Below are 22,570 nucleotides of genomic sequence, written 5' to 3'. Positions count from 1 at the left end.
TGAACCCTGAGACTCCCTTCCCATATTGCTGTGTGAACTGTGTCTCAATTATTCCCGTGCCTCCACGCCAGTCCAGAGAGATAGTTTATGTTGGAGCACCGAACCCGGACACTCTAGGAAACCTGCTACCTCTCACTTGCCTTCCAAACACCTTTAGGTGCCCAGCCATTTATAGCCAGAATAAATTCTGCTATTTTAGCTGTGAGTCAGGTTATACGGAGGCAAAGAAATCAACCAGCTACACACACTTAATAGGTACCTGTTCTCTGTTTAAAATTTAAAAAGGAGTTTATGTAAGAAATTTTTCTAAGACCCTATCATTTTCCCTGAAAAAAAAAACCTGTATATAATGTAAGAGCATACCACTATACCTACAAAATATAGTAATAAACACATGGGAACCCCAAAACAAACAGTACTAAAGATGAAGCGGATGGATTTAACAGTAGTTAACTCAAAGGACCTGCTGATAATTTAGAAAAGAAAGGAAAGAATAGTTAATAGAACCCAAGAGTTTGAACATAACAGAATATAGTGCAGCTGATATTTAGTGCTTTGATTATGGATACAAAAAAGCAGTACAAGCAGGAGGAAAAGAAAACTTTTGAATAGTCCAGGGGCGTCTGTCTCCATCTATGACAGAAACACAGAGGGATGATGATGCATATAGGAAAGAGGAATACAAGCAGGAAACTACAAAGTCCAATCCAACAACCAATTAACACAACAGCAGCAGCTGACTCCCGGAGTGCAATGGGATGCAGTGAATACACTGCATCTGCTCTGTGCGGTTCCTGAGCTCCAGTCAGGACTGAGAGGGGCCCTGGCCACTACTCTGCTCCACCATTCAGAAACTGATCTCTTTTCATCAGCATTTCCATAGCAGAAAGCACCTGTCCCGTGGACGCAGTGGCAAATACTCTCCCATGAGTTCAGCTTCCAGGCACCCTTGACCAAACTTCAAATGCGCATTCCTCCCATCCAACAGCATCACTGTCCTCACCTACCACCTTCCACTAACTCACCATCGCAGAGAGTATTCGGCTGAATATGAAGAATTAGATCTCTACTAAAGCTCTGCCACTACCTTGCTCTGTGACTTTGAGAAACAATGTCCTTCATGTGACTTAGTTCCTTACCTTCAAAACAGCAAAATTCCTCAGAATTATCAAATGTTTTCAAAAGAGTGAGCATTTCTGAGGCTCTCCCTCAAACCTGCTGAATCAGAATCTAATGCACAGAACTAAAAGTGAATTTTTAAAAAAGATTTATTTAGTTAATGTGCATTGGGGATTTGCCTGAATGTATATCTGTATGAGGGTGTCAGACCACCTGGAACTGGAGAAGACAATTGTGAAGCACCATGTGGGGGCTGGGAACTGAATCCGGGTCCTCTGGAAGAGCAGCCACAGTGCCCCCAACTTCTGAGCTATCTTTCCAGCCCCGGGAAGTGAATTTTTAACAAGCTCTTAAGTGAATTTTTTTAAAGATTGATTCTATTTATTTTATGTGTTTGGGTGTTTTGTCTATAAGTGTGTCTGTGTTCCACGTGGGTGCCTAGTTGCTTTGGATTCCCTAGAACTGGAGTTAGAGATGGTTTTGAATTGAAATATGGGTGCTGGGGAACTGAACTCAGGTCCTCTGGAAGAGCATCCAGTGCTTTTAACTACTGAGACATCTTGCCAGCCCTTCTAAATGATTATTACACAGACAACTTGACACAAACCTGTAGTCCCATGTTTAGCAACCAATGGTCTAGATATGTCTGGCCCTTTCATTCTAACACCACAGGGTTCTTGCTTTTATATTTAATTCTTTTCATGTGTGTGTTGTTTGAATGGATGTGCAAAAAGTGTATAGGTGCCCATGGAGTCAGAATATAGTGTCAAATCCTCTAGAGATGGAGTTATATACAGTTATGAGATGCCTGAGGCGTTACTGGTAATAGAAGCTGAGTCCTCTGAAAAGCAAGCAACAAGAGTTCTTAATTGGTGAGTCACTGGTCCAGTCCCCAGGCCCGTAAAGCTCTCTAATCCTCAAGTCACTTTTTTACATCTGTCTGTGGATACAAACAACAATTTCCTCACAAGAAAAGATAAATGTAAGGAACAACATGGTGATGGAGCTGGCCAGTTCTCTCACTTTCCCAAGCAGATGTTTTAGTTTATTTATAAAATGATTTCCCCCCCCCCCCCCAATTTCTTGTTTTTGGTGAAAACTAATGAAAAATTGGCTGGTGTAGCCCAGAGGTAGAGGACATGCTTAGCATATACAAGGTCTTGGGTTCAATTCCTACAACTAAAGACAAAAGCCATAAAACTAATGGGAGAAAAAAAACAAATTAACATTTATTATCAATGTAGCAGAACCTACGGTAAAGTCATACCCTTTCCAATCTGTTCCAATTAGTTTAGTGTACTTCTATTATGTTCTAGAAACATTTTTATTACCCAAACTCAAGTTTTCTTTCCTTTTTGATGCTGAGAACGATGGAGCCTAGCTGCTGGTCCACGGGGCTCTATATACGCTGCCTCTATCTCAGTTTCTTCTGGGTGTCACACTTCTCATAACTGCGTCAATGCTTTTGTGTGAAAATTGCTTTCAAGCTTTTGTTGCCTGGCAAAATTCAATTATTTTTTTCTCTGATGGAGGAGGGTTTATGTGTTACTTTCATTGGTTAATAAAGAAACTGCCTTGGCCCTTTGATAGGACAGAAAATTAGGTAGGCGGAGTAAACAGAACAGAAAGCTGGGAAGAAGGGAAGTGAGGCAGACGCCATGGAGCCAGCCACCAGGTCAGACATGCTGAATCTTTTCCGGCAAGCCACCACCTCGTGGTGCTACACAGATTATTAGAAATGGGTTAATCAAGATGTGAGAGTTAGTCAGTAACTAACTCTCTAGAGATAATGGGCCAGGCAGTATTTAAATGAATACAATTTGTGTGTTATTATTTCCGGGGCTAAGCTAGCTGTGCGGGAGCCGGGTGGGGTCAAAAGCAGGCCTGCCCGTAGCTTTTCTCTTTTCACATATGTATGTATGTATGTATCTATGGACGCACACATGGTCACGTGCAAGAGATCATGCATGTGTTGCATATGTGTGTGGAGGCCACAGGGTGATGCTAAGAGTCTTTGTTGATGACTTATCTACTTTCTCCTTTGAGGTAGAGCTTCTTTCTTCCTTTAAAGGTGATGTTCTATATATATTTTATTATTATTATTATTATTATTTTAAGTGTCTGAGTATCTTGCCTGCATGTATGTCTGTGTGTCATGTGCAGGCTTGCTGTCTGAGGAGGTCAAAAAGAAGGCACAGAGTTCCCTGTAACTGAAGTAACAGGTGCTTATGAGTTGCTAAGTGGGTGCTGGGTATGGAAGTCCAATCCTCTTGAAGAGCAGCAGTGCTCTTAGTGGCTGAGCCATCCAGCCCTGAGTCAGGATTTCTTAATCAAACCCAGAGCAACATAGCTTCTTTCTGGGAAGCCCCCCCCCACCCCGCCCCAAGTCCTGCTTGCCATATAAAAATCCTCAATTTCCTCAGCAGGGACTTTTGTTCTCTGACTGGAAAGTTCTGCATCCGACACATCCAAATCAACTTTTATGCAGTGTCCTGGGGACTCCTTTGCCAGGAGACGGACCTTATTCAACATCATTACCACAGTGGATAGTTCTGCTCAAAACACACTGAGAAACTTACTTGTCATATAAAATCATGGCATCATTCTGTGCTTCCTGTCCATCATACTGGCCCTTCTTGGCAGCAAGCTGAGACTGGAAATTATCTGCTGCTAACCAGAATTGTAAGATATTCACTGCATCTTCTTTTTCCATGTACTAGGAAGAAAAACACAAAAGAGTAAGACAAGAAACAGTTTTCCTCACCACTTTTAACTTATACGCTGTTAGTAATAAAGTGAAAAAGACAAAGACCCCCTTCACTCCACACCCATCAGCAACACAGAAACAAGTTTTAGAAGCACATAGTAGACAAGTTTTAAATATTCTTTTGGGGGAGTAAAATTAACAACAACAAAAACCCACACCACGGACAATGAGATACAAACTTCAGTTCACTGGAGTTAAAAAAAAAAAATCAGACAAATTTGGACTCATACTTCCTTACCAATAATGACAGTGAATTAGCCAAACTAATTCTTTTACACCCAATCATGGCTACCATTCCATTAGGACATATGAATAGTTCAGAAAGATAATCTAAACAAATACTGATCTCAAGCATGGTCAGAAAGGGAAAAAATGTAAAGCAAGTCAACTGTATGTTCAGTGCATTCTTGTAAAAGGCCCAATTCAAACATGTAGGCCGTGGTATTGTGAAACTGGGAGTTGCTCTACCAAATGATGCTGGGGACTATGAACCATGGCCTCCTGATGGCTAAACCAGAACCTACCACAGGAATCTTTAAAATAGCTATTTGTTTCACAACAAAAATATTTCATTTGCTAAAGCCTAATAAACAGTTATATAAAGTTGTATGCCTCACCTGCTTTAGGTGGATAATGCTGTTCCCAGAAGCCATAAGATATTAAACCAAATTTAAGTACCAGAAAGTGCTATCTTCTTACAAGCTGCTGAGCAGGAAGGCCCAAGACCCTCAAAATAATATCAGACAATTGCCACTGCAGCTGTTTTCCCACCAGAACTAGATGGTAAGAACCCATTTGCTAAAGAAAATCACGCTGATCACATGACAAAGAGAAATCTAGCTGGAAATGGAATAAGGCCTTCCTTATTCCATTCAAGTAGGAAGCCTTCAAGTAGGAAGGCTCTGTACAGTGTACAGGGGAGAACTGTTACAATCTTACCTGGCTAAGGACTATGTGTTCAACACTCCTCACCAGTCAGGCAAGCTGTGCTCACTAGTACAACAGTGGCAAGTATGTCATGGAGGTAATCAATTTGTTTTCTGATTATATCTGAAACCCACCTCAAAGGAAATAATCCACATTTGGTAGTTTAAACACAGGCAAAAAGTTCATGGCTAAGAAGGTCAGAAGCCCTAGGGGGTATGATACTACTGTTGCTTTGCAAAATTAATATGATGTGCTTGTCAACTGTCAAGATGCTTTCTAAATAACATGTTCAAACACATAGAACAGTGCTATAGTTTTGATGAGAGACATTTTTTTTTTCTTTTTTTAAGACAGGATCTCACTATGTAGCTCTGGCTAGCCTGGAACTCACTATGTAGATCAAGACAGCCTCAAACTCAGAGAGATCCACCTGCCTTAGTTTCCCAGTGCTGGGAGTAAAGGCGTGCAGCACCATGTCAAGCTGAAAACTTCTTTCTGTAATGATCAGTGGTGATGACCGAAGTCCCATAAGTGACTGTTGAATATGCAACTGTAAATGGGACATCTGTATCCCTCCAAGGCTTGAGGAAAATCATGTAAGAGGAGTCAGAAAGACTCTAGTTACAGCTGGAGGAAGGGAACATGTAATGCGGAACACCGAATCCCAGGCACAGTGTGGCTGTTCTCCTGCTGAACTCAGGTAATCAGCAGCTGTGATTACCTGCAAAGATCGCCACAGACTGGGCCCATCAACAACCTTGTTGTGGAAGGGGAAAGGGGTCATGGGGTTACACAGCTCCCCAAAGATTACATGACGTTAATGACAGATGAGGGATGGAGAGTCATGTTCTTTAGTGGGAAAGTCAATGTAAGTGTCCATGCTTCTGTAAACAACCCTAATGAAGGTCACTTGGACGGACGGACACGGACACACACCCCAAAACACACATACAACCAAAACCCCATAAAACAAATAGAAGAGGGGCAGTTGGGAACAGGACGGAAATGGGGGGGGGGAGAAAGCAAAGTATTTATGTGAATATAATCAAAATATATTATGTACATCTATGAATAGGTCATAAATTATCATGTATGATTATATGCTAATAATTAAAAAAAAGACTTCTATAAGGGGCTGGGGAGATGGCTCTGTGGTTAAGAGCACTGTCCTGAGTTCAATTCCTAGCAACCACATGGTGGCTCACAACCATCCATAATGAGATCTGGTGTCCTCTTCTGGCGTGCGGGCAGACATGCAGAAAGAACACTATACACGATAAATAAATAGATAAATCTTTAAACAACAAAAGATTTCAATAAGATGAATAAATATTGAAAAATACCACATACGTCTCAAAGAGATTAACAGTTTGCTTCAAAAAATAATCTGAAAAATTCTATCAAGTAGCAAAAGTAAAAATGATGAACATAGGAAAACCCTTCTTTCTTCTGATATCTGGTCTGTAATTACTGCAATGGAATGAAGTAGACAACTCTATGGCCTTATTTATTTATTTTTTGTTTTTCGAGATAGGGTTTCTCAGTAGCTGTCAGTCCTGAAACTTGTTCTGTAGACCAGGCTGGCCTCGAACTCAGAGATCCGCCTTCCTCTGCCTCACGAATGTTGGGATTAAAGGCATGTGCCACCAATGCCCAGCTGTTTATTCACGCTTAGTGTGTGGACGTATGTTGGGAGTACCTGTGTTCATGTGTGAGCATATGAAGGCAGGGGTTGACATCAGATGTGTTCCTTACTGCACCCTACCTTATTTTTTGAGACATGGTCTCTTAGCCCAAAGCTCACCAACCGAGTAGACTAGCTAGTCATCAGGCGCCAAGGAGTCTCATGTCTCCACTCCCCAATGCTGAGCATATACATGTACTGCCATGCCCAGCTTTTTCGCTTGGGTTCTGTGGATCTGAACTCAGGTGCTCATGCTTATTCAGCAAGCACTTTATTACTGAGCTATCTCCCCAGCTCCTATTTATTTATTTTTGAGGTAGAGGCTCAACTAGACCAGGGTGTCCTCAAAGTCATTATGTAGCAAAGGATGGATAACCTTGAATTTCTGATCATCCTGCCTCCACCTCATGAGTGCTGGAATTACAGGTTTGCAGCACCACACTTAGTTTTGCGTGGTGTTAGAGACTGAACCTAGAGCTTCAAGCATGCTATGCAAGTACTCTGCCAACTGAGTTATAGTCCTAGCTTTCAATTCTATGGCTTTAAAATAGTTCAAATTTTTTTTTATAATGTATTCTCTTACAGTGTAACTAAAGTGCTTTTTTTTTAAAAGCTAGAGTTATTTTACACTGAGTTTTCTCTTTAACCTGATGAATATGCCTAAAGCACAACCTAAAACAATCATTTTGGAAATGACTTATCTCTTCTATGTCATTTTGTTTAGACAGATCCCCAGCACGGGGCTGGAATGTTCTAACAGAGTATAAAAGAAAATGCAAAATTTACCTCAGAGAAATAAAAGAGGGCTGACTCACAGAAGAGGATGTCAGCCAGGTAAACAGTCCCACTGGTGAGCACTTCAATCTGATATTTACAGAAATGGTGACTTCGCAGAAACTCACTAAAGTGCCTGCATGTGGACAAAAAGAGAGTATTTGAGGGAAAGACCAAGGAAAGAGCATAACTAAAAAAAACCCAAAAAAACAAAACACTCTTTCCAAAACTACTCCTATTAAATGTTTTCTTTTTATTTTTCGAGACAGGGTTTCTCTGTGTAGTTCTAGCTGTCCGGGAACTAGCTCTGTAGACCAGGCTAGCCTTGGACTCACAGAGATCCGCCTACATCTTCCTCCCAAGTGCTGGGACTAAAGGCGTATGCCACCACTGCATGGCTTTATTCCTACAAAATCTTAAAAACCTGGGTCAAGGTTGCCTTATTTCCCAAGATGTTATTCCTGATTACTTTCAGCTGTCAGTCATCTCCCCATCTCTCAATGAGTTTGTGGCTTTCTCCTGATAGTTCATACATGCTACTTCATGTTAAGGTAACCAAAGAACATGGGCTGTTTCTTTTATTGAGCTGTAACTTCCTTTAAATTAGGCATAATATCTACTTGTGGCTCTGTACAAAACACGTAAAAAATATGGAGTAAAAGAATGAATATATAAATTTTTAAAGGGACACAGCAATAATCTTAAAAAGTCTGGAGATAGTTTATTATTGTTTATAGAGCATAAACTGAAAGCATGAACAAATCAGATGTCCATTTGAAGACATGCATTACTAAACTAACAGATTATCAGTCATATACTACAGCCTCAATCACCCCAAACGACTTTATCCAAGTGACCTGAATCTTCAAAAGTGTATTGTTTTTGGTTGAGTGAAGTCCATTTTCTAACCAGGAGCCAGATTTCCCAAGAATGCTAATGTGAGAATATGAACTTACTCTTGCTCCATTGCACTAAAGACTACAGCCTGTGCCAGAACGAAACAGTTGGGATCCACCTGTCCATCTTCTCCACAGATCTTTGCTGTGAAAGAAATAGCAATTGAATTTCTACTAAATTCAAGCTATACACACTTTAAACCAAATTGGAAATAATAGTTAGGGCATACACATGACATTTCCAATAGAACTAAAAGGGGTGTCAAGATGGCTCAGTAGCACTTGCTGCCAAACCTGATGACCCAAGTTCAACACCTAAAACCCATGTGATGGAACAAGAGAACCAATTCCTACGGGTTGTACAACTTCCACTGTGGTATATACACTATCCCCCAAATAAAGATCTAAATAAACAGAATGAGAATAAAATATAGGTAACATCTTAGAACAGGAAAAATCTTTTGAGGTATCCACATGAAAAACAGATCAAAATATTAAACAAGGTAAGTATTGCTCCAAAACACATTGCTCCAAAAACAAGATGAAAAGGCAATTAAAACAAATGGGAATAGGATAAGAGTTGGATCAGTGGTTAGCAGCATATACTGCTCTTCCAGAGGACTCAAGTCTGGTTCCCAGCACCCATGTGAGGCAGATCACAACCACCTATAATTCCAGCTTCAGGGCATATGACACCCTCTTCTGAACTCCACAGACACCTGAACTCACATGTTCACACCTACACACAGAAATATGTACGTACGCACACAACTTAAAATAATTTGTTTTGGTTTTTTTTGAGGAGATAGGGTTTCTCTGTGTAGCCTTAGTTGTCCTGAAAGAACTTGCTCTATAGACCAGGCTGGTCTTGAACTCTGAGATTCTACTGCCTCTGCCTCTTGTATACTGGGATTAAAGGTATGCACCACCATGCCCAGCAATAAATTATTTTTTTTTAAATCAGGAAACGTGGCAGGCAGACCTCTCTGAGTTCAAGGCCAGTCTGGTCTACAAAATGAGTTCCAAGACAGTCAGAGTTGTTACACAGAGAAACCCTGTCTCAAAAAAAAAAAAAAAAGGAAAAAATAAGTCAGGATATGTATGACAAGTAAAAAAATTACCATTAATTAATGGCCCACATCCCAAATAAAAACTGAACCAAGGTACAACAGATGACTTGAAAGGAACAGAGGTGGGTGGCACTCTTGTCATTATCCAGCCACTACCAGTTTTCTTCTATTTAAAAAACAAATAATAACAAAACCAAAATGGCTATTATGAAGATACATAAACTTGTGAGTTATCAAATGAAGCAGAAAGAAAATCAGCATAAAACTGCTTTGGCCAATACACGCACACATTACTTAATAGTATATGATTAAACTAACTAGGGCAGAGGAAAACTGATACCACTGCTATCAGCAGGATACACCAGTGTATCTTCTACAGGGTAATCTGGCAGTTTCTACATTAGTTCTTTTTTGGAGACAGGTATTATGTAGCCCTGGTTGGTCTTTGCAATTCTTTGTAGAATAGGTGGCCTCAAATTCACAGATTCACCTATCCCTGCCTTTGGATAAACAAAATACTTTTAATCAGCAATACTATTTATAAGATTTGAAAGTTTAGAAGTGAGAGTTATGAAGAGAACTGGCTAAATAAATTATAGCACATTCACAAATATTTAGCTGGCTGTTAAATATCCCTAGAAAAACCCTGAAGCAACCGTAATAGCCAATTCTGCTCTGTTCCTGTCTTTAGAAAGGCATCAGGAAACTCAAGGGTCACATCCTGATCCCTTTATCTACCACTCTCCCAGACAATACTAAGCTGTGATACTGGGACACATGTGTGGTCTTTGACCAACTTCCTAGCAGTCGGCTCTTAAACTTCTTGGAGTCTTTGGTGTTATGTAATGAGACAGCCAGTAGTTAGGAACCCTAGAGAGTTTCAGGAAGGGGCCTGGTCACCAGAACGACTGGGACCTATGACTATGGCCTATGAGAGGGCAAGGATTTTCAGCGAGGGGTACTGAAGGCAGGGTGACGACTCATGGCCAATAATCATGTTCAGCTATGCCCATACAATGAAGCCTCTATAAAACCTAAGTATGGGCCTGAGAAATTGGAGTTTCACATTAATGACCACAGAGACTCATGCGTATATGGAGAAAAATGAAGGCTCCATGTTCCTTCTCTAATTTGCCCTGTACATAGCCTTCATTGACTATGGACCTGAGTCCTTTCTAAATACCCTTAAGTACAAACTAGAAAATATAAGTATTTCCTAGAATTCTACATGCTGCTCTAGGAAACTAACCAAACCCAAGGAGGGTATATGAGAAGCAACAACATGGGCCGTGACCTTCTTAGAAAGGGGAAGCATTGTGGGACCAAGTCCTCAATCTGCAGAATCTGAGGCTACTTCCAGGTAATCCATGACAGAACTGAACTGACAAGGAAACATCTAAGGAGTACCTGCTAGAGAATCATTTCCTTAACTAGTTGTTGAGGGGGGAAAACCCCATGTATCCGGTGTCACAGACCAGTCTCACATTTTGAGAGTATACAGGAGAGAAGAGCCTGGCCACGCCATCCTAGTGTGCCAACCCCCCCCCCCTTTTTTTTTGTTTTTTGAGACAGGGTTTCTCTGTAGCTTTGGTGCCTGTCCCGGAACTAGCTCTTGTAGACCAGACTGGCCTTGAACTCACAGAGATCTGCCTGCATCTGCATCCTGAGTGCTGGGATTAAAGGCAAGCGCTGCCATATTTGGCTCTTTGAAGACTCTAAAGTTTTGTCTACAGTTTACTATTTCTAAGATGAGGAGGGTATATGGAGTTGCCAAATCCTCCAAATTTTTAGTGCTCATTTTATTTAACCTATCAGCATCATTTAATATCTTTATCACTCCACAAAACCATATCGTCACCTGTCTCCTCCCCAACTCTGGGATTATAGCTCTGCACAGGAACACCCAGCTCTCCCAATTACAAAAAAATGTGAACAGGTGTTTTGTCTGCATTTATTTTTGTGGACCACATACATGCCTGTGGCCCATGGAAACCAGAAAGAACCAGACCCCTAGATCCGGAGTAGGAGGTGGTTGTGAGCCACTGTGGGTGTTGGGAATCAAACTCAGGTCCCCTGAAAGAGAAACCAGTTTTCCTTAACTGCTGAGCCATCATTCCAGCCCCACAAAGAATTTTCTCTTAAATTTTTTTTTTAATCTCTGTGGGATGTGTGTGACATGTGTGCAGGTAACCTCACAGGCCAAGGGGAGAGCTGGTCCCCTGCAGCTGGAGCTCTAGGGTGCTGAGAACTGAACTGGGTCTGGTAGGACAGGAAGCAACTTTTTTTTTGGGGGGGGGGGACAGGATTTCTCAGTAGCAGAGCAATCCTGGAACTCACTCTGTAGACCAGGTTGGCCTCAAACTCACAGAGAGCCACCTGCCTCTGCCTCTCAAGTGCTGGGTTTAAAGGCATGCGCCACCACTGCCCGCCATGAAGCACTCTTATTCTTTTCTCCAGTGCCTCTTCTCCCCACTGTAAAACTTTGAGCCATAGAGAAATATAGCTGCTGACACAATTTTGTCTATGCACACACACACACACACACACACACACATATATATACACACATATTATGATGGAAATACATTTTTTAAATGTTTGCCTCTATGACTCTGAAACACTAATTTTTCTATGCTAGTCTTTTTCTCGGCAGGGATTTGAGGTCATAAAATAAGACTAATGTTAACTTACAGAATGAACACACTGTCACCAAGAGAATAGGGGTTCACACCTTTAATCCAAGCCCTCAGAAGGTAAAAGCAGGCAAAATCTTGAGTATAATCAGGTATACATAGCAAGTTCTAGGTCAGCTAGTGCTACATAGTGAGACCCTGTCTCTAAACAAAAACTAATTACAAACAAACCCTGTGATGTCCTTGAAAGCACCTAACTTCTCTACTCTCAAGCTTCCTCATTTACAAAATTGTATTTATCTGTGAGATTCTTTTTATTTTAATAAATTACTTATTTTACTTTATGTGCACTGGTGTTTCTTTCTCTGCAGGTTAGCAGATCCTCAGGAACAGAAGTTACAGACAGTTGTGAGCTGGGTGCTGGGAACTGAACCTACATCCTCTGGAAGAGCAGTCAGTGAACTTAACTGCTGAGCCATCTCGCAAGATTTTTATTAAGATCTGGTGCCCTCTTCTGGACTGCAGGCAGAATGTTGTATACATAATAAACAAATCTTAAAAAAAAAAAAAAAAGAGGGGGGACTGGAGAGATGGCTGGTGGTCAAGAGCATTGGCTGCTCTTCCAGAGGACCCGAGTTCAATTCCCAGTACCCACATGGCAGCTCACAACTGTCCGTAACCCCAGTTTCAGGGGATCTGACACCTTTACACCAATGCACATAAAATAAAGTTATATTAAAAAAAAAGATAAAGAAAAGTACCGGGGAGGGGGAGCTGGAGAGATAGTACAATTAAGAGTACTTACTGCTCTTACAGAAGACCATTATTCTAGCACCTACACGAAAGCTCACAACCACCTGTAACTCCAGTTACAGGGAACCAAATGCCCCATTCTGACCTCTGTGGGCTACTGCAAGCACATGGTTAATATTCAAGCACACATACATACACATAAAATAAATATTAAATTTTTTAAAATTTAATAGGCACTTTGAAAACAGACTAGGAGCTGGGCGGCAGCAGTACACGCCTTTAATCCCAGTACTTGGAAGGCAGAGGCAGGTGGACCACTGTGAGTTTGAGAGCAAGTTCCAGGATAGCCAGGGATACACAGAGAACTCCTGTCTAGAAAAAAAAGAAAGGAAGGAAGAAAGAAAACCAAGTAGGGCGAGAACTGTTATATTTCATGTATGTGTACACACACACACACACACACACACACACACACAAAATCTCCTTGGGGGTGGAGAGATGGTTCAGCACTTAAGAGCACTTGCTGTTCTGGCAGAAGGTTTGGTACCCAGCACCCACAGGGCCACACACAACCGTCAGTTATTCCAGTTCCAAGGGCCTGACGCCCTCTTCTGATCATCATGGGCTCTTGCACTCATGTGATAGACATATATTTCATGTACGCACACATATATACGCATAAAAATCATAAATAATTTTTTTTTGGCTGGGTGTGGGGGCATATGCCTTTATCCCAACACTCAGGAGGCAGAGGCAGATGGATCTCTATGAGGCCAGCCTTTTCTTCCAGGTCAACCATGGCTATATAGTAAGAACCTGTCTGAAAACAAAGAAACAAAACTCAACAATAATGTTAAAGAAAAAAAAAAAATCCTAGTCAGTAATGAAACCAGTCAGTTCTTTTCCCCATGACTGCTTACCTATGATATCATTTCTCATGGCTTCTGTAATTGGTATTGGTTTAGCAGCATCTGGAGATATATATTTGGTAAAAGTATTCACTGCATCTTGTTCTATACCTACAAGAGAAGAAAAGGACAACTTCAAACCACTGAGAAGGACTGTGTTCCTAAGAGCAGGGGGCTGTTTGCTGTGTGGTGCTATTACAAGTCAACTTCCATGGAAAACTGCCCTTTCACTGTGTGGCTCACAGAACTGGAAAACCTTGTGTCAGCTTTTTCTCCCACTGTCTGGATGAGCTACTAAGCTCCTTAGTAACAATGATCTCTTTGTTACTTTTTGTCTCTGCTCTGGAGTCTCAGCTTGAAATATGTGCACAGTAACACAAATGTAGAAGCTCAAAACAGTCTGTATAAATCTACATTTATAGAGAATGTTTGAGACATTTAAACATGGAGCCAAGGAACCATGGACCAAACTCTATGAAACTGAGGCCAACAGGGATCATCTCTTCCTTAGTCTGTGACTGTCACATTACTTGTTGCAGGATGAAAGCAAATCATTTGCTTCATCTTGATTGAACTTGAGGTCAAAAATGAGAGTTACCCATTTATTTTAGAGTCTCCAGTTCAGGGGAATAGAGTTTTGTCTTTATGGTTGAGACAGGATTTCTCTGTAGTTTTAGTTTTGAAGACTGTCCTGGAACTAGCACTTGTAGACTAGGCTCGCCTTCAATTCAGAGATTTGCCTGCTTCTGTCCCCTCCCCCTGGTTCTGGGATTAAAAGCATGTACCACCACTGCACGGCTGGGAACACAGATTCTTAAAGTATGTCTCTAGGGTTCTCTGAATTTCTTCAGTGTTTGCTATAATCTTCCTTTTCATCTAATTTTACAAACTTGGATCCTCTCTCTTTTGCCTAATTAAGGTAAGGGCATGCCAACCCTTTTAAAGAACCAGTTGTCTCATACATTCTTTGTATTTCCTTCACTGATTTCAGACCTAATCCTGGTGTTGAGCCTTTGCCTTCTCGCTCAGCTCTGATTTTGATTTCTTCCTCTCTGCTTGTTTGGGCTGTTGATGGCTCTTGTTTTTTCTAACACCTTCCCGTGCACCATTAAATTAGTAGAAAAGTATCTCCCAAATATTTTTATGTACATGCATGGTGCTATAAGCTTTCTTCTTAGCACAGCCTTCATTATGCATATGTTGATATGCAGTGTTTTCATTTCTGAAGTCCAATTCTACGAATTGAAAACTTTATCTTTTCACTCTACTTTGATTCAATGGTGTGTTGTTCACTTTGTGTACTTTTTATGATTTCTATTGTTGAAAAGCAGCTTTATTTCACAGTGGCCAGAAAAAATGCAGGATGTGATTTCAATTTTCCAATATTTGTTGAAACTTGTTTTGTATCCTACTATGTGGTTTATTTTGGAGAAAGTTCCATGGGCGGCTAAACCTCTAAAACTTGGAAGAATATGTATTCTTTAATATTTGGGCAGAATGTCCTGTAGATCTGCAGTAAACATCCTAAACGTCTATCAACTGCCAAACAGATAATGAAAACTTGGCACACCTGCAGAAGGGAATAGTATTCAGAATTAAGAAAAGTGAAATTTGCAGGTAAATGGATGGGGAAGAAAATGATTATTCTCGGTACGGTGACCCAGACCCAGAAAAACATACAGCTTATGCATGTTTTCTCTCATGGCTGTAGCTTTGAATTGTCAGACATATTTGTTTCATTTGGATACCCATATGTCAGAAAGTTACGAAGGGTTCACAGGGAAGGGGTGCTTTTAAGGGAGAAGAGACAGAATATTCTGTTATGCCGGGTTAAAAAGGAACAGTGGTAACAGGAAGGGTTAAACTGAGGTGAGGTAGGAAGGATAGGGCAGAAAAGGGAATAGGAAGGGACAAGTTCCACTAAAGACATTTTGAAAAAGTCATATGGAGAACTACTACTGGTAGAAGTTTCCTTAAAATACACACATAAATAAAGTAAGATGTTAAAAGTAAGTTGCCCTATAATGAAGTAACAATACCCTACTAGACAACACCAGAGACTAACAAAGTCCAGTGCCAGGAACTGGCTATCTCTTTTGCAATTATTGGCAAGTTAGGTTCCATAGACTCTACTAAACATTAGAAGTTATTGCCCTTGTTAATCTCTTAGTTACTTCTAAAACTTGACACTAAGAGTCTGTTGCTGCCGGGTGGTTGCAGCACACACCTCGAGTCCCACACTGGAGAGACAGAGGCAGGAGGATCTCTGAATTCAAGGCCAGCCTAGTCTACAGGGTGAGTTCCAGGGTAGCCAGAGCTACAACAGAGAAACCCTGTCTCAAAAAAACAAAACCAAAAACGGATGCTATTGTTGAAGACACCATATATTTAAGTCATAGATCATGTAGATAGATACCAACCTGAAAACCTCATTCCCACTGACTAGGCTTTACAGCCACGGAAGGCATTATGCATAGGACTGGGGGAAACAGTCATCAATCTCATCCAGCTATGAACTCACTGGCTGCAACAATGGATGGCTTGGCAAGGCATGCCCACTGGTGCACCAGTGGCAGGACAATCACAGGTATAACCAACCACTCTTGGATTAGATTTAAGGTCCACTCTATAATATAAAACCCATATCTAGTAGCATTATTGGGCCAAGAACCTATAGCTAGACAAGTCATAGGCCCCAGAGGTGAACCTACCACTAAATGGACACAGTAACTGACATCTAATGACTTATTTATATATCCATTAATTAGTGCATCACTCAGTCTTCATCAGAGACTCACAACTGGCCGAGGAAGAGAATAAGAGATTGTGGAATGTTTAGTTTTAAATGCAACATGCATATCATACTTCCTCATCTCAAAACTTAGGTAGGGATCATTGTGGAAGAGGGGCAGGAATAGTTTAAGAGTCAGAGGCAATAGACGACTACAAGCAAACAGTATCTTATGAACACAGCAGGGCAGCTACACACATGAACTCACAACAATTATGGAAGCATATAAAATGGTGCGGGAAAATTGTCTGTATTCTGTCAATCATGTTTTAAATAAACGCTGACTGGCCAAATAGGAGGCGTAGGCGGGAAAACCAGACAGGAAGTGGAAATGATGCAAGGAAAGCAGAAGAATTCTGGGGAGGAGGAAGCTGATTCCTCCCACTCCTGCCCAGACCAGCAAAGCAGCAGGATGTGATCTGCCAGCTGGAAAAGGTACTGAGCCACATTGTTACATAGATCAAAAAAATGGGTTAATCAAGATGTGAGAGTTAGCCAGTATGTAGCCTGACCTAATGGGCCAATCAGCTTTATAACTAATAGAGATCTTTGTGTGATTTTTTTTTGGGCTTGCCAGCTGTGGGGTACTGGACAGGACAAAAACCCCAAGAAACAGGTGGTCCTGTCATGTTACAGAGTGGTGCCCAACGTGGATAACTGCATCCACAAAAAGCCTAAAAAAGCTTGGGAAAGACTAGAGTAAAGCATTTCGGTTTTCAGCCATAGCAGGAAAAAAGCTGCGCTGTTTTAAAAAGCCCGCTTTCTGGGACATTCTGCCAGGGAGAACTCTGACTCTTTCAAGCAGGCAGTCCAGACTATGGAAACACTGTTGCAGCTTGCTTCCTGGCAAGGACCTTGAAACGCCTTAAGAGCTTTTAACTGTTGTTTTCTCCATATTCCTTAGCAAATTAAAGACCCATGTGGTCAAAATAAGAGAGATATACAGTAAAGAGAGATTCAAACAGAAAGAAAACCTCTAAATGGTTTACAATATGTTAAAAATATATACAGGCTTTAAAAATAAGAGGTTTAAAGCCTTAAAATAAAAAAACAAAAAGAGTAGTTGGGTGTGGTGGAACACACCTTTAATCCCAGCACTGGGGAGACAGACGGATCTCTGGGAGTTCAAGGATAGCCTGGTCTACAGAGGGAGTTCCAGGACAAAGATATGCTGAGAACCTGTCTCAAAAAGCCAAAAGTTAAAAGTAAAAATAAAAGAAATAGAGGTTAAAATAAAGCCACGTAAAGATGAAAAATACAGAGAGAATCTTGATGCTGTATGTTATTATGCTCTCTTTGAATTGTTTAAATGCTGAGGAAGGAGTAACAGCTGCCAAAAAATATTTGCTTATAAATGCTGCAGAATTAATCCAAGATAGGTATTTTGAAAATACCTTGGCCTCAAATTTTTTTTAAATATTTATTTATTTATTTATTATGTATACAATATTTTGTCTGTGTGTATGTGTCTGCGGGCCAGAAGAGGGCACCTGACCCCATTACAGATGGTTGTGAGCCACCATGTGGTTGCCAGGAATTGAACTCAGGACCTTTGGAAGAGCAGGCAGTGCTCTTAACCGCTGAGCTATCTCTCCAGCCCCATTGGCTTCAAAATTGAAGTCAAAAGGTATGTTACTTTGGAGAAGAGATTTTTCTTTTGTTTCCACAGAAAACGAGAAGCTCTGGATTTATTCTGAGTTAAGAAAAATCCAATGTGACCAAGGGAGGCCACCTGAAAAATCTCCAACAGGAATAGATGGCCCAGATGTCTGAGTTCTTCATCCAGAACAGGTTCAAGACTCACAGAATACTTCAGTCAGGACTTGATCATAACTCTAAATTTCCTTTAGGGTCCCATAAGATTATCAGCGCCCCCAACCCTCTGGAAGTAGCCTGGAATACTACGCCCACATTCCCCAAAAAAGGACTATGGATATTTTCCTTTCTTTTTTTTAAAAAAGAGGGGGAAGTGGTGCGGGAAAATTGTCTGTATTCTGTCAATCATGTTTTAAATAAACACTGATTGGCCAGGCAGGAGATATAGGTGGGAAAACCAGACAGAAAGTGGAAATGATGTAAGGAGAGCAGGAGAATTCTGGGGAGGAGAAAGTCGATTCCTCCCACTCCTGCCCAGACCACCGAAGCAGCAGGATGTGATCTGCCCCACTAAAAAAGGTACTGAGCCACATGGCTAAAATAGATCAAAAAAAAAAAAAAATGGGTTAATCAAGATGTGAGAGTTAGCAAGTAAGTAACCTGACCTAATGGGTCAATCAGCTTTATAACTTATAGAGATCTCAATGTGATTTTTCTCTGGGACTAAACAGCTGGGAAAACTGGGCAGGACAAAAACCTCAACAAGCAGGCCCGGCCTTCTCATGTTACAGAATGGCGCCCAAACAGAAACCCCAACAAGCTGGTCCCCCTCATGTTACAATACAAAACCCGTGTAAGCCCAAGTCAGCTCAAATTCTAGCATAAAGAGGAGAGTTGTTAAGCCAGGTATGGTGGAGCACTCCTTTAATCCCAGCACGGAAGAAGCAGAGGCAGGTGGACCTCTGAGAGTTTGAGGCCAGCCTGGTCTACAGAGTGAGTTCTAGGACAGCCAAAGCTATACAGTGAGACCCTGTCCTCCAAAGTGGGACACAAAGTCCCACGTGACCCCTAGCTGAGGAATCGATACTTGCTGGGATATGGGGAATCAGTTTTCTCTAAGACTATAACTAGTCACTTCTAAATCATCCACATGCCAGTGGAAGATCACATACCTAAGACTATTTGGGTAGTACAAGTCTTGACAGATTTAAATAAAAAAATAAATTTTTAAAAAGTGATACAGAGTTAGGTGGGTAGAATAGGGAGTATGGGTCTGAGCAGAGTTTAGGATGCTGAATATAAACACACAAATTTCTCAAAGAAGTAATAAAACTTTTTTAAATATCAATGAAGCCAGACACAGCAACACATACCCTTAATCCCAGTACTTAGGATGCAGAGGCAGGCAGATCTCTGAGTTCTAGGCCAGCCTGGTCTACATAGTAAGTTCTAGAACAATCAAAGCTACAAAGTGAGACTCTGTCCCGGGGGTTGAGGAGGAAATCAATGAATATGTCAGAAAAGCTATATATAGTTAAGACCATCTATAGTCCCACCTACTTCAGAAAGTGAAGCAGGATGATCACTCTAAGAGCTTATCAAGGGAATTTGGGGCCACTTTGGGCAATATAGATAGATAATATTAACAAAATATCAATCAACTAAAACCAACAAAACAATACAAACAATTTAGATTGTACTAATTTTAATACTCTATAATAAAAAGAACAGGAGAATACAATAAAACTAAACAACTAAATAAAAAATAAAGGGGACCTGAAAGATGGCTCACCAGGGACCCATACAGTAGCAGTTGTTCTCTGACCTTAAGCATGCAGTGCACACACATACAGACACACACAAATGCAATATGACTTAAAAAAGAAAAAGAAACAGAAAAATTTCCTTAAATATCCCGTTTTGATTTTTTAAAATGTATCTTTTAAGGTATGTGATACATCAAAAATTGGAAAAAAGGAACTTTCCTTCAGGCATCAGGAAGATGCTTAAGCACTAAGTTACTCAATTTAGCATTTCTATAATTAGTTTTTAAAATATTTAAGGGGCTGGAGAGATGGACTTCTTAGTTAAGAGCACTAGTTACTTTTCCCAAGGACCCAGGTTTGATTTCCAGAACCTACATGGAGGTTCACAACTGGCTGTAACTCCAGTTCCAGGACCTTCAGGCCCCGAGGACACTGCACATAGCAGTGCATAGCCATACTTGCAGACAAAACACATAAACACTCAAAATAAAAAGACCTTGTCTTTCAGCTCAAAACTGATTTTCAACCAACCACAATAGCACTCAAATAGTGACTCCATGAGACCATACAAATAAATATATCTAGAGCTTTATTATTTCTTACAATTAAGATAATACAAGGGTTTTTTGTTGGTGATGTTTTGGTTGTTTGTTTTTCTGAAAATGATATATTTCAGGGACTGAAGAGAGAACTAAGATGTTAAGAACATTTTGTCCCTTTTGCTGAGGACCTGGGTTCAACTATCAGTACCACATGTTCACAACCATCCATAGCCTTCCATTCGGGGGACCCAATAGGCACACATTTTGTGCACATACATGCATAAGGGCAAAACATTTATACATGTAAAATAAAATAATAAATCTTAAAAAATTTAAAGAATAAGACTTTAGATCACTAAATTTTAAGAAAAAAATTCTTGAAATTCAGGGCATATGAAATAATTTAAAATTAATTAAAATATAAAAGCTTACGTAATCAAAATTTCTTCAGATATTTCATAAATTGAATAAAAATTTCCCTGAATAGTTAGCCTGTGACTATGCCATTTATTATTATATCTTAAAAATGAGATGTAGCCAGGCGGTGGTGGTGCACACTTTTAATCCCAGCGCTTGGGAGGCAGAGGCAGGCAGATCTCTGTGAGTTCGAGGCCAGCCTGGTCTACAAGAGCTAGTTCCAGAACAGGCACCAAAGTTACAGAGAAACCTTGTCTCAAAAAAAAAAAAAAAAAACAAAACAGAATAAGATGTATAGTAAGTATGAGAATAAATTTACATAATTAGTTATTGAAATAATGAATTTACCACACAAAGTAACCAAATTTCTTCTATTATTTTTTAAATTACTAACAATGTCTTTATGAACAAAAAACACAAACAATCTGAGGTCATGGGGCTGAAAATATGGCTTAGTGGTTAGGAGTACTAACTGTTCTTCCAGAGAACTTGGTTTAATGCCAGCACCCAAATGGTGGCTCACACACAAACGTAACTCACAGAATGGGTGTACAGATTATATATACATATCTATAAAAACCAGGAGGTCAGGAAGGTCAGTAACCCCTAGGTGAGGATGCTGGATGATAAAACAAGCTTAACACAATGAAGCAACTAGTCAGTGGAAGTGGGGCCAAACCATAAGAACCACAACAGACAGGGCTATCAGGAAAGCCAACCAGAAAGCCAGGGAGGTAGCTATGAAGACACATATATACTAGGAAAATTAATTATCTTTATCAAAGCTAAAAAAATTACTTTGTTTTCTCTCCTTGACAACATAAACTAAGATCTTGAAATCAAATTTATTATCTTCTTAAATAAAGTACAGACTAAGGGATATAGCTCAATCTGAAATTCTATGTTTAATCTCTGGCAGACACTAATGGAGAAAGGAAATAGAAAACAGTGTTAAGGATGCGAGGAGAGGGATCAAAAACTTTATGGAAACCTATGACTTTTAAAAGGTAATTTTAAAATATAAAGGAGTTTGGACATAACAGAATGGGTAGACAATGCTGCTCACAGAAGCCAATGGACTGTTAAATGAAGATCTCTGTGAGATACCTCCATGGCTTCAACCTTCAGGTTCTTGTTTTGAACTCCTGCCCTGACTTCCCTAAATGATGGAGTATGGTTGGAAGTGTAAGAGGATATAAACCCTTTCCTTCCCTAAGCTGCCTCTGGCCACTGTTTTAACACTACAAAAGAGTAACTCTAGTTACAGGGTCTAAACATTGTCCACACGCACAGGGTCACAAAACAGGTGGCTAGTTGAGCTCAGTTACAAAACTGTGGTAAATACCCACCCCCTGAAAAAAATCTACCATTCCAAACCAAGAGTGTGAGTCTGACAAAACAAACCACACTGACTTGGATCCACTAGAACTATATGGGAATATCAGACAACTATATCTAACAAATTCAAGAAGATAAAAATAAGATCAAAATGAGAGTGAAGGAAAGAAATTACCAAAAAAAAAAAAATTCAGAAAAAAAATTTTTTTTTCAAGAAATAAATTCAGGGGCTGGCAATGGTTCAGTGGGTAAAAACATTTGTCCCATGAACCTGAGAGCCACTCCCTGGAGCCTAATATGGAAGGAAGCACACTTGAAAACTCTCTTCTGACCTCTACATGCAAGCCTACAATCACACACATTTACACACAAAATCTTACAGAAATCCAGAAACTTTGAAAGATGAACTGACACACTAAAATTCATTCATTAGCAAACCAGACATATCTTTGTAGAGAGCTACCAGCATTTGAAGAAGTCACCCAGCCTTTGAGAGAGGGAGGGAGGGAGGGAGGGAGGGAAGGAGGGAGGGAGGGAGGAGGAGGAGGAGGAGGAGGAGGAAGAAGAAGAGGAAGAGGAGGAGGAGGAA

General features: G+C 40.4%; 1 protein-coding gene across 1 annotated transcript in view; it reads right to left on the bottom strand.

The window, feature by feature from the left end:
* Akap10 (A-kinase anchoring protein 10) overlaps window positions 1-22,570 on the bottom strand; it is a 66,135-nt gene that overhangs the window by 29,235 nt on the left and 14,330 nt on the right. Inside the window, exons 5-8 of the mRNA XM_085695060.2 lie at window positions 13,544-13,642; window positions 8,228-8,312; window positions 7,284-7,407; window positions 3,699-3,835 (exon numbers count right to left, since the gene is read on the bottom strand). Coding sequence (XP_085551186.1) covers window positions 3,699-3,835; window positions 7,284-7,407; window positions 8,228-8,312; window positions 13,544-13,642 — 445 coding nt within the window. The remainder of the gene's footprint in view (window positions 1-3,698; window positions 3,836-7,283; window positions 7,408-8,227; window positions 8,313-13,543; window positions 13,643-22,570) is intronic.

Source organism: Myodes glareolus, chromosome 9 (assembly GCF_982192425.1).
Source record: "Myodes glareolus chromosome 9, mMyoGla1.1, whole genome shotgun sequence".
Taxonomy (NCBI): Eukaryota; Metazoa; Chordata; class Mammalia; order Rodentia; family Cricetidae; genus Myodes; species Myodes glareolus.
Note: the sequence above shows the minus strand (reverse complement) of the source record. Positions and strands in the feature narration are given on the sequence as shown.